The sequence below is a fragment of the Bacillus rossius genome, chromosome 7, assembly GCF_032445375.1.
Source record: "Bacillus rossius redtenbacheri isolate Brsri chromosome 7, Brsri_v3, whole genome shotgun sequence".
Taxonomy (NCBI): Eukaryota; Metazoa; Arthropoda; class Insecta; order Phasmatodea; family Bacillidae; genus Bacillus; species Bacillus rossius.
Genome location: NC_086335.1, coordinates 61,043,090 through 61,057,439, shown reverse-complemented (window position 1 = coordinate 61,057,439; position 14,350 = coordinate 61,043,090). Strand labels below are relative to the sequence as shown.

Here is a 14,350-nt window from a genome sequence, read left to right as displayed (position 1 = left end):
TATTGCCACACATTTAAGTTAACAGACGCAGAAAAATTGAAATGCGTTAGCCACTGCTTGAAAAACACGGCATATTATTGGTGGGAGTTGGCGAAAGATTCGGTACACGCATACGAATCGTTTCAGAAAGCTTTCATATCCCAATTTTGGAATACTCGTATCCAAAGCAATTTGCGAATACAGTTGCATTCTGAAAAATTCGAAAATCGTAAATTTCAAAATTTAGAGGCGCATATCAGCGATATGTACGAGAGAACTCGTTATCTTGATTGCCGTATGGAAGACGAAGAGTTTATTGCCATGATAATTTCGCAATTACCACTCAATTATCAATTACAACTTAGTGGACGGCAATACAGTAATATTGTAGATTTCAAGGAACAACTGTTAACGTATGAACGACTCGTTAAGCTCGATAAAACGGTAACGCACAAAGAAACTAACGAGCGCAAGAACACGAACCAACAGACACCGTTATACAATAACTGGCGTAACCGAAATGAAGGGCAGAACAGCGGACACAAACAACCTCAAATTCACACACTGAACGTTGAAAACTGCGGAAGTAATTGGTATCACAATGGATATCGAGGTCAGCGATATGGTAACGGATTTTATAAACCACAGTACTATCGTCGTAGAAACGAGAAGCGACAAGACAGACGCAAAAATGAATCACAGTGGGAGAATAAACGTCAGGAGGGGACAGTTAATTTCAGAGAGAATTCAGGCGAAAATCGAACAACGAAAGAACGATCGGCAAATTACAATAATCATTCCGGAGGTCAGTACAGCATAAATGCACAAACGTTTGTACCGTCTGAAAAAGGGAACAGCTTTAGCACCACCATTCACGACGCGCGACAAGGAGAAAGAAATTCATATTCTATAGCGCCAAGTCACGAGCAAAGCAACACGGAATGGCCGCGCATGCAATCTAGCAGAAGCTCAGATACAAACCAAGGAGGTAATAACACATTTTTGATTTCACCGAATGCAAATAATGGATTTGCTAATTTGTCACAAGAGCAAATTAGAGGATTTAAGGACAGTGCGGTAAACTAATTAGGGATGGCGAAAACCAGCTCCGCACGTCAGTCCCTAATTGTAAGTTAGACGGGGCTAGTATAAAATTGGATCCCGACGCAAATGACAAGAATAATTGTCGAAGCATACACACCATTATGTTCAAAGAAAACGAGCGTGAATTTTTACTCAGCGAGCCCACAGAAACCGAAGTCCAAGCGAAACAAGCACTATGTCCGGAGATATCGTTAACTTTAAACGGAGTTAAAGTGCCTGTACTATTAGACAGCGGCGCAGAGATATCCTGCATCAGCGAAGACTGCGTAGCCATGATAGAGAGCACCGGAATATCATTACCGAGAATGCCAGTACCGAGTTTAAAGATTCTAGGGGTTACATCAAGGTCTAGTCCCATCATTAATCGTCAGACCTTATTGGAAGTAGAAGGTTTAGGTAGCACCAAGTACATTAATGTATTAATCGTAAAAGGATTGGCTAAACCAGTAATTTTCGGGGTAGACTTTCTAACTAGCCATAAAATAATTTTGAATTTTGCAAGTTGGATGGTAACTGCTATGGATGACACAGAAAATACGAAAACTACTGAAAATTGGGAAGTTTCGGAAAAATGCATTTTGAATAATACTGTACACAGTTCTACCAGTGTTACTCCATATGAAGCGTTAACAGGAAAAAGATCATTGATAATACCGTCATCGTTACTACCGAGACATCACGATGAAGCTCTGGCCGCAAAAGACAAAGAATTAGTCGAGATACAGAAGGAAACTGAAGAGTTGGTCGCAGCCAAGTTGACATCCACGGCGGATCTTCGGAGAAAATACCAGAAAGATTCCAGCAAGATGAGTTTTAATTGTGGAGATTTAGTACTCAAGAGAACGAATCCAGTAAGCCAATTTTGGAAGTACGTTACTAAGAAGCTATTTCTACTCTTCGATGGACCATATATGATCACGAAGATTATTAGAAGTAACTGTTACGAACTGTCTGACATTAAAACGAAACAAGTAATAGGACACTATAATATAACGCAGTTGAGGAAATATTACACTCCTGTAGAATAGTATACACTGTTACACATATGTCCGTTTGAAGACATATATCGGTGACAATACTCTATGTTTGCAAGTAAGTATGTAAATAAGGTCAATAATATGAAATGTAAATTTTCTGCAAATAATTAGAATATAGATGAGATGTTTGTATGATGAGAAATGGTCCTAAGACCTATATCAGAGTATAGTTCGTTAGTCACATTTCTGAAGGGGACTATTCTATAGAGGTATTTGAGAAGCCCTCAATAGAAATGAATTTTATGTTTATTATTTTACTTCTTACCTCTATGACTTTGTCTTAGTCCTGTTATGAATTATATTTACCAGTATTGTATCTCTATGGTCAGGTCAATTTGGTTTTACTCTTTAAGTATTTTCATGTTTTATCTAAGTAATAATTTTATGAAATGTCTTTGCAAACATTTGTTAAACGGCGACGAATAGGAAATGAGCTTACACCTTTTAATATTGTTTTTGGGTCATTACTGAGGAAAGAGTATATGTGATTGGACGCTCGACTGCGCATCTATTTTATTTAAAGAATTTAGTATTTCCAGTGTGATTTCGGAGAGTGTTCAATAGAGAAAGCTTTGACTGTTTGAAACAAATTGGAACTTGAGTTTCTGTTCTACTATCATGGGAGAAGGATTAGAGAGAAAGAGCTCCGTGATTTAGTCATAAATGAATGTAAGAATATCACGTAAAACATTGGTACGACGACTGAATAGCTAGAATCTACGTGAAATTGATGATTTTATAATAAATACCGGAACTACACAATGAAGAAGAGGTAGTTACCGATGTTCGAAGCTCTACTAAAGAATCGACGACGACGATAAGTTTTGACTAACAGCATAAATAGAACTGGATCAACAACGAATTAAGAAGAAAAGAAGAAAAGGACTATCAATCTTCGAGATGGAAGGAGTTCGACAGCGGTAGACGGCATCGTAGACGGTGTACCGGAGGACATCATCCTTCTAGACGACTCCAGGTGACCGACGCCAGTCCTGCTGGAGTACCAGCAGCACGAGAGGAGGTGCATCGAGACGGAGACCCAACCAGCGACATCGGAGGAGAGTGATATCTAACCAGCAACATCGGAGGAGAGACAGGGGTTCGGAGAGGTTTTCCACAGCCTCTTGGTATTGTAACGACGCAACGAGGTTTGTTTGCCCCATCCCCGAATTAACAAGAACAGCGAGAAGTTACCTGTCCTATTTTAATGGCAAGATATCTTAAACTATGATGTTTACGATCAAGACCTAATTTGAAACTCGCAAAAACAACTTAATACTACTTAACTACGTAAAGACTTGTAGCTTGTACATACTGGACCTGGTTAACTGACATTGATCAGTAATATGTACAATATCAAAGTTAAAATCTGTTAAAGTCATTAATTGTCTTGAATGTTTAAAGAATAGCCCCAGGTCCAGAAGTCTTGAGACAGTTTGATCTACCGAAAGAGACTGAGCTAGTAAAAACAAAGAAAAGACTAATTTGCCAGTTAAAATGTGTTTCAATAATATTTAAAATATTGACTGATAACCAAACTATTATTCAGTGATACAATTACGTAAAACGTAATTAGTTCTGAAAGACATTTAAGTATAACGGATATTGAAATTTTGTTTAATGAAAAACCTATTTAAACATGAATAATTGTCTCAAAGGTATTTGTATGTTGCTTGCTAATCATTGACTCTGTCACTTTTCATGTTACAGTTGGATATGTTGCAAAAGAGTATTGTCACCCATACAACCATGATTTTGACCATAGTAAAAAGTTAAATTTTCATTATATTTTATTTTTCCGATTGATAACCATACTTACATATCATGTGTATGTTAAACCAGATAGACAGAAATATTTAGCTTGGATTGTCTTGAAAGAATAATTAGTTTTTATTACACTGAGATCAGCAGTCATAGAGAAGTTAATGCTTTTAAACCCACTACTTATATTTGTTGATTTTAAGGTCAGAATACTTACACCAAAGAGAAGGAGACATACTGCTAAGGAATTATACGACATTTTATTGTTTGGTATTCACACTGAGTCAAACTACACCAGTACATACAACTTGAGAATAATTTATTTTCACTATCAACATAACAAGACATATTTTAGTTAATATTCTGTAGAGGTTAGTAGTTGTGCTACATACACAATCACAGCACTAGTACTTTATAGAGTTTTCACGGCGCCCAACTAGACCACATTTTACATTATAGATATTGGCATTTTAGGAAATATACTCCATAGAGTAATTCTGAAAATACTTATAGAATTTTTGATCACCCAACGGTGGCACACCCTTTTGAAATTTTGGTCGCTCATCCTTGGAGCTGTCTGAAAAATAACAGAAGAAAAGGGAAAATTCTGAAAACACTTCAGTATGTGCAATTCAGACCAATTTTGTGCTAGCTGGTCGGAGGTTTGGATTGTAATGAACATTGCATGCTGTTTGGGTAGAATAAAAATTCTAGTGCATTCTGAAAGTAGTGGTTTCAAGAGGTTTATCACCCTTACGCTGAATAAAATTGTTTTTTTTTTTTCTGATCAAAACAAAAATACTTTCTGAACCTGAGCCCTTTTGATCAGCACAGGAATAGTTAGTAGAAGACAATTGAACAAGTTTTGAAGTGTATTTTAATTATTTCAGGAACTTTCTTAGATAAATGAAGGTGGCATCAACATATGCAATACAGTCAAATAATTAAATGAGAACACAATTTTTTTAGTGTTAATTAGCATGTTTAAAAAATTGGAATGCATACATATAAACCAAGATGCAAACTGTGTTCATGATCATTCACAATTCCCACCTCCTGCAAAACAAAGATGCATGCAGAATGTGGCATCATATTAGCCATGCAACTAGATGTATGTGCATATACAAACACCGTCCTTACCCATGTCGTCAAAGCCGTGAGTAATTTCGTGACCGATGACGACTCCGATGCTCCCGTAATTTAAAGCCCTGGAAAAGTACAGTATGGGATAAGCAGCAGATACACATGCAGGAAGATCAACAGATGTAGATGAGTTGTATAAAGAGACCTGCAAAAGTAATGTATTTTCTGGTACAAAGTTAGACTACACACACATATATATGTAGTCAATTCAATGTTGTGTGTTCATTTGCTGATGACTGATGACTAGAGACAAGATTTTATAATTTTATTTTCAATTTTGTTTTTAAGACAACAGTGATATTGTTTTTATTTTCAATGATTCATTTATTTATAAAGATAGTGTATATTTCAACAAATGTTCTACTAAAATATATTTTATTTTATAGATATTTTACGATATGATCTAGTGTATTTGCAATTTGCAATCTAGACTGTCGCCAAGTTATCACGCCAATCTTGCAGGTTAATAGAAACGGGCTTGTACTCACTGGGGTCTTCCATGCTTGAAGAAAGGCGGCTGCAGAATCGCTGCTGGGAACACTGTAAATATAAAACCATCAAATCATTAGTTATTGTGTTCACATGTTGCAACTTCTGTACAAAATATAACTTCAAACAGATATTTCAACTCTAAAGGTGTGGGTATTAATAAATTTGTAATGTTACAAATATTGGTATTTTCTACACCTGTAGTTCTGTGTTTTGACAGTTAAAAGGAAGAATGTTATTTTCCGTACTTTATCTCTTCTAAGTGTGAGGTGAATAAAAAAAATTAGGATAGTTGAGTACTTCAGTCCCGAGAATGTAAGGACCACAAATAATCAGCAATGTCACAAGACGTGTTCGATTAATACCATGTTATTCCTCAGAAAAGTGTTTTTTTTTTTTCCCCCAATTTCTTCGAGCTTTATAATGGTAAAAGTACAATATCATATAGGTATGTAGAAAAAAATTGACCTAATAAACTTCAGAGGTTACCAGTGTTGAATTTTTTAATTTACTTTATTTCCTTTAATATTTTCCTTCTAATCTTTTTCCTTGAATATGAAATATTCCAAATACTAAGGATTTGAAGGGATTTGAGGATTTGATTGGCCCATCCCTATTATTTCCACTAACAAGCAAAAGGTACTTGGTGTTCGCAAGTCAACACTTACTTATGGAATTGGTCTGTGGAATGTAGAACGCATTCACAACACTCGGTCCAGACGCCCATCTGTAAGTGAAGAAAAACATTGTGCCAAGACTGCGTTAATTTTCAGTAGAAAAAGTGTTTGCATATCACTAACAACTTACAAATCAAATGCATTTGCTCATCTATAACAGTCCATTCTGGATTTTAAAAGAAATTTAAATTAAATAATTAGTAAAATAATGGTGAATGGAATTAAAATTTTATATATGCTAAACAACCACAACTTTAAGTAATAATGTGCACAGATATTCTTAATAGCTACTCATGGGAGATGTTTCATCACACCAAAACAACCAGCGAAAAAATATATATATAAAAAATGGAAAACTTTATATAACATTGCAAGTTTACAAACCATAGTTCAAAATTCTGAAAACAAAAAATATCCTAAATATTCATATTGTACTGACTTGTTTATGACAAAACACTTAGGCTTGAGTGTTAAAATTTAGTTTTACTATTATTGTTCTGAGTTGATTTTTTTTTTATTTCACCAATTCTTTAGAATGAAGAATGAAAACTTGAAATGGTCAATTCTAAGTTTTAAGAATTACATACAACAAAATATGATGTAACCTAGAATACATATTAAAATACATAAAGATATGACAGTATAAAATATAAATAAGAACACCATTATTCAAATAACTAAATGCCTCAATACAAGACAACCTTGAGTTTAAAAAAAAAATTAAAATTCAAGACAACCTGAGACAGAAGATAAAACTATAACTTTTTGAAACGAACCAATTACCAACAATAACTTAAAATTAATACATTATGAAATTTGAAAAAAAAAAAACTGCACATATTTTAGAGAGGATTGTCAACCTACAAATAATTTGTTTATGCATGTTGGAGCACATCCAGTGTTACCTAAGTAACATGACAGATCTACCAGAAGTTTAATGCCAAGTTAAAAATTTCATTTTTATGAGTTATATCAATAGTTTAAACTGGCACTTTTATTACTTTACTAAAGTAAACACTACGTCTAATAAAAAGCAGTATATCAACTCTGAACATTATTTCCTCCTCAGTAGCAAGTGCTTTGTAACAAATGTAACTGTAATTAGATTTCATAAAGAGGCAGTAAGTGTGTTTGGACACATTTATCACTGGTTGTTCTACTGGTGCCCTTAACAACCTTTTGTTATCGAAGGCAGTCTTAAAAACCCCTGTAAGCAGGGGCGCAACAACAGGAGGGGCAAGGGTATTTTGCCCCCCTCTGAAACCTTGAAGTGGGGGCAAATGGGGGCAAAGAAAGTGCTGTGTAATCAATTTTTAGACAATAAAACTGCTTAAATAGCACCATTTCCACCTTGAAGTACAAATTTTCCCGGGGGAGGCCCCCCGGACACCCCGCTTCAATAGGGGGGATCAATGTTTATTTATAAAAAGGTATATTGCCCCCCCTCTCCACCCCTTTGGAAATTTAGTTGTTGCACCCCTGCCTGTAAGCAACAATTTTAGGCTTCATATCTTATTTTCAGGGACAAGATTATATGGTCAAGTTAATACACCATTTAGCACCAAAATGTAACTAAAAACATTAAATCAATCAGCAATTTGACATAACTGAACTCAAATTACAAAAATTTAATCTTTTATCATGGTAAATTCATTGAATGTAATTTATTCAGCATGAATTTTGTACCAAAATGTTATGACCTAAATGGATTGGAAACAAATTAATATCATATTGCTAGATCTTGCATGTCTTACATTAGTAACACATTTTTACATTCACATTAACGACGGCACGTGTTTCCAACACACAAAAATGTTTAATTTATTTTTCTGAGTAGTTCTGTTCTAAACATGCTTATTATTAATGATATTACTGTGCATAAGAGCATAAATATAAAGAAATATTTTAGTTTCATTTTTATTGAATTGCACACATTTTTTTAATGATAAAGACAATATATAAAAAATAAAAAACAATACCAAAATCTTCTTATCTTAAAAAACAAAATTTCCCTATAAATAAAACCATAAAATATTGTCCCTACTTATTATTTTTAAAGTCACTAGCATAAGCCTTAAATCATGACCCCCGCCCCTCCCTCTCTTCCCCAACCCATCTCCACTCCACACACTCAATCACATACGATGTTACAGCTAGATTACTTACTCGTTTCTGTCCCCAGTCTGATGAAGTTTCGAGAAGATTTTCTTCATAGTAAACTGTTCCATGTTAACAATATTCTGCAAGTGGCTCTTTCCAATAGAAACCTAGGAATTCAATAAAAAATTTTTGTAAATCTATTAATTGATGTCTATGTATGTATTTATGTATGTATGGGATAGCTAAAACCATTTTCTATCAGCCATTCAAATCCGTAAACATTCACAGAAATACTGTGTTCAAATTTTAAACTGCAGTTAAAACACTAAACTAATTATAGGCTGAATATATCAGTATTTAAAGTGTTGCATATGACACTGCCTAACATACAGATTGTAATATTTCAAGTGTCTATCAGGACCTTTAGCATAGGGGTGTGGGGTAAAACCAGCGCCCTTCTAAAGTGCATCTCTACTTGTGTGGGTTGGCGCTGGAAAATCACAGAAGAAAATTTAGAAATTCCCATTTCTTTTCAGAATGCAAAACTTGGGTTCAAACCATTTATGTACTTAAAAATTTTGAGTTAGCAAAATAACACGCACACTGCAATAATTTCTATTAAAAGAATAGATCTGCTGCTATCACATGATTTTTCTTGCACAAACTGGAGAAATTCATGGGCTCAAAAAGAATTTCAGCAACTTAAAAGAGTTATGGATTAACACTCAATACCATCAAAACAATCTATAAAAAAATTCATTTTCATGAGACTGTCGCTCACCCCAGAGTGATACGCCTGGAAAGCTGTGCTGTTGTTGAACCAGTCGGGAAAGCCAATCAGGGGTTCCATGAAAGCTGCTTTCTCTTGGGCTATGCGTCGCGTTCTCTCGTCCATCCAATCAACCACCGACACTTCGACGGCAAAGGCGTTCCGAATGTTCTCCACCATTTCCAAAGCCTAGGTTGGGGAAGCCCAACAAAAAATTTCATTCACGAACATAGAGCAAAAAAATCAACTTTTCAAAATATATAAATTTTGATTACTTTCCTCACCTGCATTTTAGCTTCATTATTAAAATAGCGCTTAACATACATGTAGCCCACAGCAAAGTTCAGAGAGCTAGAGGTCACCATAACACAATCTTGCCACCTGTTGCAAAATAATAATAATAATAGAATAAGAAAACCAAAATCAAACCACAGACTTCATTAATTCAAGATCCAAAATATATTAAACCTTGAAATATGAAGATGAGTTTGATGCTTGTGTTTGGTTGTACAAGAACAACTAAGAGAAATGTCCAACAATTATACTTTACACATCCTGCTATCTAATTTGACAAGAGAAATAAACCTATGCAACAGTTGGATAAGAATAATTCTAAATTTAAGCAACAGTAAAAAAAAAAATGGCGGAGATAAAACTGAAACATAGAACATTGATAGAAGCATCCACAGAATATAAAAAGACACCAACAAGAATAAAAATTGATTAATTATAAACATTAAATGTTTATTTTTGTATGCATTTAATTCTGTTAATTTGGTTGTGAAATTGATTTTATGCTCATTATCTCTGTCATACAATTCTGTGTAAACAACAGTTGTCATGCTAAAAGCATCTGCGGTGCTGAGTACTAAAAGTAATCTCCACTGTCTGCGTAAGAGTACTCGGTACTCTTAGAACTGTACTCGGTAGAACTGTTTTCGTTGTTTCCCATTTATCACAAAACTTATGTACATTGTAGTTTTAAACCTTTTTTAACACAATCAAAGTAAATAAAATTTAAGATTAAAAGGTGATGAGATTAAAATTTCACAATTTATCATTACTATTTATTTGTTATCCCTAGTCTGCTAACTAGACAATCAAAATAGTTTTGAAGAATTAAGCTCACCTAGGAAGATCCTCCAATGTCCCGCTGATCACTTGCTCGAACCGGAACGCTAAGTCCCTCATTTTCTGTGAGTTATCTCTGGACAGTTTCTTTACCAGCCTCCAGTTTAAGTAGTTTGCTGCAACAAAAAATAAAATAAAACTTATAAAAGAGTAAATATACATAAAATATTAAACATAAATACAAATAGTGAATAAATATATAATTTTTTTAAAAAATAAACTGTACGTAGTTAGCCAAGCATTCTACTGAACTGCAAATAAACACTGTACCTCATAGTAGTGCATGAATGCTCACCCAGAACTCGTTTTGGTGTTTCATTAATAAGTTTCATAAAATTGAACATAAAATCCAATTCTCTAACTTCTATTTTCTCGTTCTGTGTGATTGTGGCATTTGTGTCTTGGAACAAGTCCTCCAGCAACTCTTTCCACTCCACCTAAAAACAAAAGAAATATATACCTGGCATTAGTTGTAATGTCAAAGGTACATAGTGAACTTGGAAACAAGTTTTCCCTTCAAAATATGCAGAAACACTGTTAGTTTGAGCACTAAACATGTGAGTTTCAAACTTGAAGTGACACAAAAATAAGCAGTGGTCTTTCAAAGAGAGATTGAACAATGTACTGTTATTATTTGACAGAACAAAATTGGGTTGTAGCACTACACAATCTATTTACAGAACTTCGAAGGAAGGAAAATGAAAGTTAAAAACTATACTTGTGTTCACGTCAATGCCGTGATCGACACTTTAAGCTCATGATTCATGCAGTAATTGTTTCCCCACAGAATGACATGTAATTTCATTTGATTTTATAAAAGAGATACACACAAATTGTGTTCTTCTAATGGAATGCAAGGCCTTACCTTCACTTGGGTATCAGCCGAATCTGTCCATTTCTGTAGATCTCGCAGAGTCATTGGGTTATGCATTCTGTACACGTTTCTGCGCATTTCATCAAACGATGTCAGCTGAAAAATTGAATTTATTAGTGGGCTGTTTAAATTCAACTTTTTTTGATAAGCATTACTATGGGAAAAATAAAACATTACAATTATTTGTTTTCAAATGTAGCCTCAAACATACACTAATTTTCTAATTTTCAAATGCCCCTTTGGTTGTGAACAATTGCATTAATACACATGGAAACCAATATTTTTTTTTTCCTTTGCTGTGTATGTCACCAATTAAACTAGTTAATTTGAAATATTTAATGATGTGTTGTCCAGTGCAGTAAAAACTATTAGGTCATACTCTTGAAAATAAATGAGCAGTGATGACACAAATATGTACTTCAGTGGATCTGTAAAGAATGGTATGTACTTTGTAAGAGAAATGTGAATTTAAGTGTACGTAAATGGTAATAAAAGGGTATGGTATGTTCAGTTTTAAGCCAGCACAAAGTGAAAATGAGCCAACATACACAATGAGTAGGTACTTCAAAAATAAAATATTCAACTTTTACTTAAGTGTTGAAAAAGGTAAAACTGAATAGAGAAATATTTTGCCAGTTGTCTGAATAAAGGACAAACTATTGTGGAAAACCAACCAAAACTGCAAAAATAATGTGTGACTGAATATTGATTATGATTTTATGAAAAAGACTTTATGGATTGGAAAACACAAGTACATAGATAGCACTTGAAAATTATTTAAATTATTAAACTGTTTCTATATTTATTTACTAGACCCTTTCTGGTGCCACTTTCATCAGTAGAGTATTTATTTACATGTCCTCATTTGTAACACCAAGCTGCAGTTACAAAAGAAATCGTTTTTTTATGACTGTAGTTCTAAAAGGCTACATCTGAAAACAAATAATTGTATGTAATGTATTTTTTTCCATAGTAATGCTTAGCTAAAAGTTCAGAAAGCAAAGAATGCGGTGGTATACGGTGGTCACCCACTATCCCCGTGAAGAGAAGCAGACAGAACCCAGCGTCACTCCATTTGCACCCTCTCCTTCACCCTGCATCTCTCATCTGTCACGCCTGTACAGAGGTTCAGGAAGCCACGGACTACAGTGGCATAAGTGATGCAGTTTACAGGCAGAGCATGTAGTTTTTCAACTAAGTAACTCCCGATGGCAAGATACAAGTTCTGGATTATAACGCGACCCCCCACTTTTTCCCCACAATTTTGGTAGCAACCATAGCATTATACTCAGGTCAATACAGTTTTGTTTTTATGATGCTGAGGTTTTTTATTCATGGCTATGGCAGACTATTTTATTTATTTATTTAATATTGTAACATGCCCACCAACAGCCAAGGGCTTTAGCGGTGGGCACAACACATATATACAAGGACAACATATAAACAATACAAACAAACAAGTAAAGTTAAAATATGTATAACTATTAAAAATAAACATCAAAATATAAAATGCATAAAAAGAAATACAAAACATAGACATTACAGTATAATGAAATTACCAATTGCAGGCTTATGTAAAAATTAATTTAAAAAAAAAATACATTATTTACCTAGCTACACTTTCACAGATTAAGATGATCAATTTTATTGAAATTAGAAATGAGTCGAAAAATTATACCATTCTTTTTATGGTATGTACATAAGGTAGATGTTAAACGGCTGTTAAATTGAGGAATTCTAATGCCAGTATTATCAAGAATGGACTTACAATATAATTTTGAACAGTAACAGTTTTTAATAAATACATAATCCAGATAGATACGGCGTTCAGAAAGAGAATCCATAGTAAGCTGAGAGAAGTTTTTAAGTTTAATTATTTTATCAAATTTATTCTGAATGGATTCTAATTTATTGCTATCGGAAGGATTAATTGAATTCCAAATAACTGAACAATAATCTAACTTAGATCTAACAAGTGATAAATAAAGACAAAGAAGAGAGTCACTGTTTGTAGCATAGAACGTAATATATTTGATTAATGCTAATGTTCTATTTGAACTAGTAACTAAGTAATTTACATGCAAGTGAAAATATAATTTTGAGTCAAGTAGTATACCTAAATCTTTTATAGAAGAAGTGATTGGGATTATTTTATTGTTAAGAACATAATCATATTTTACAGGATGATATTTCCTTGTGAAGGAGATATTTTTGTTTTACTTGTGTTTTAATAAGCACCATTTATTAATTTCATGTATATCAATTTCAAGTAACAAGCAGTCATTGATAGAGTTAATACTTCTGGAAATTTTAAAATCATCGGCAAACAATACACCACTCGAATGTTTAGGTACAAATGTAATATCATCAATGAAAATATTGAAAAGTAATGGAGAGAGAGTGCCACCCTGCGGGACCCCAGATGGAACTTTAAAATATGAAGAATAACTGTTGTTGATGGAAACAAAAAAGCATCTATTATGAAGGTAGTCAGAAAACCAGGTTACAAAATTGCCACATAAACCAAATTTAGCAAGTTTACTGAGTAAAATATCATCGTTAACAGTGTTGAATGCTTTTGCAAGGTCAAAGTAGCAGGCATCTACCTGACCCCTATTCGTTACCTCATAATAAATAGGATTTAGAAAGGACACAAGGTTGGTTGCTGTGGTCATACCAGTTCTAAAACCATGTTGTGAAGGAGATAGTCGGTTTTTAATTGGGAAATTTAAGAATTTAAAGATAATTTTTTCAAATATTTTAGACAAACCATTAAGGATGGAAATAGGACGGTAGTTAGATACCTTTAATTTAATTTAATTTAATTGCTGTGTAGTTATTTGTTCACTTTTTCCTCTCTCTTCCACAGTGCTATTACCAATAACCAATAACTTCTTGAAAATGACAACATATGTTTTGCTTTCAATTACAAGCAGGAGTGTTTCGGTAAATTTTCTGCAGCTGAGTTGTAGGCTCCAATCTGCATCGGCAACTGAACCAGATTATCCCCAACCAGTCCAGAATTGGTACCATCTAAAAGGGTTTGGACTAGAGTAAATTTAAATTAAAAATATAAACTCCCCAATCTACTTCAGAGTTTGATAATTAATTGATTGAAGTTTTATTCAAAATGTAGTATGTAATAAAGAAGCGGATAATGAGGTTTTTCTCAAAAGAATGGGAAGTGAGAAGAATGTTGAAATAACAGTATGAAATGCAAGAGTTCTGCAATTAAGATCAAGGAAGAAGTAGGAGAGGCATTTTATTGAGGATATGCGGTGAAGAG

At 33.8% G+C, this 14,350-nt stretch overlaps 1 protein-coding gene across 1 annotated transcript in view; it reads right to left on the bottom strand.

The window, feature by feature from the left end:
- The window catches only part of LOC134534167 (neprilysin-4-like), a 52,022-nt gene that overhangs the window by 10,142 nt on the left and 27,530 nt on the right, over window positions 1-14,350 (bottom strand). The window contains exons 8-16 of the mRNA XM_063372304.1: window positions 11,056-11,160; window positions 10,486-10,627; window positions 10,189-10,306; window positions 9,344-9,440; window positions 9,072-9,248; window positions 8,357-8,457; window positions 6,182-6,240; window positions 5,513-5,564; window positions 5,022-5,089 (exon numbers count right to left, since the gene is read on the bottom strand). Of these exons, the coding sequence (XP_063228374.1) occupies window positions 5,022-5,089; window positions 5,513-5,564; window positions 6,182-6,240; window positions 8,357-8,457; window positions 9,072-9,248; window positions 9,344-9,440; window positions 10,189-10,306; window positions 10,486-10,627; window positions 11,056-11,160 (919 nt within the window). The remainder of the gene's footprint in view (window positions 1-5,021; window positions 5,090-5,512; window positions 5,565-6,181; window positions 6,241-8,356; window positions 8,458-9,071; window positions 9,249-9,343; window positions 9,441-10,188; window positions 10,307-10,485; window positions 10,628-11,055; window positions 11,161-14,350) is intronic.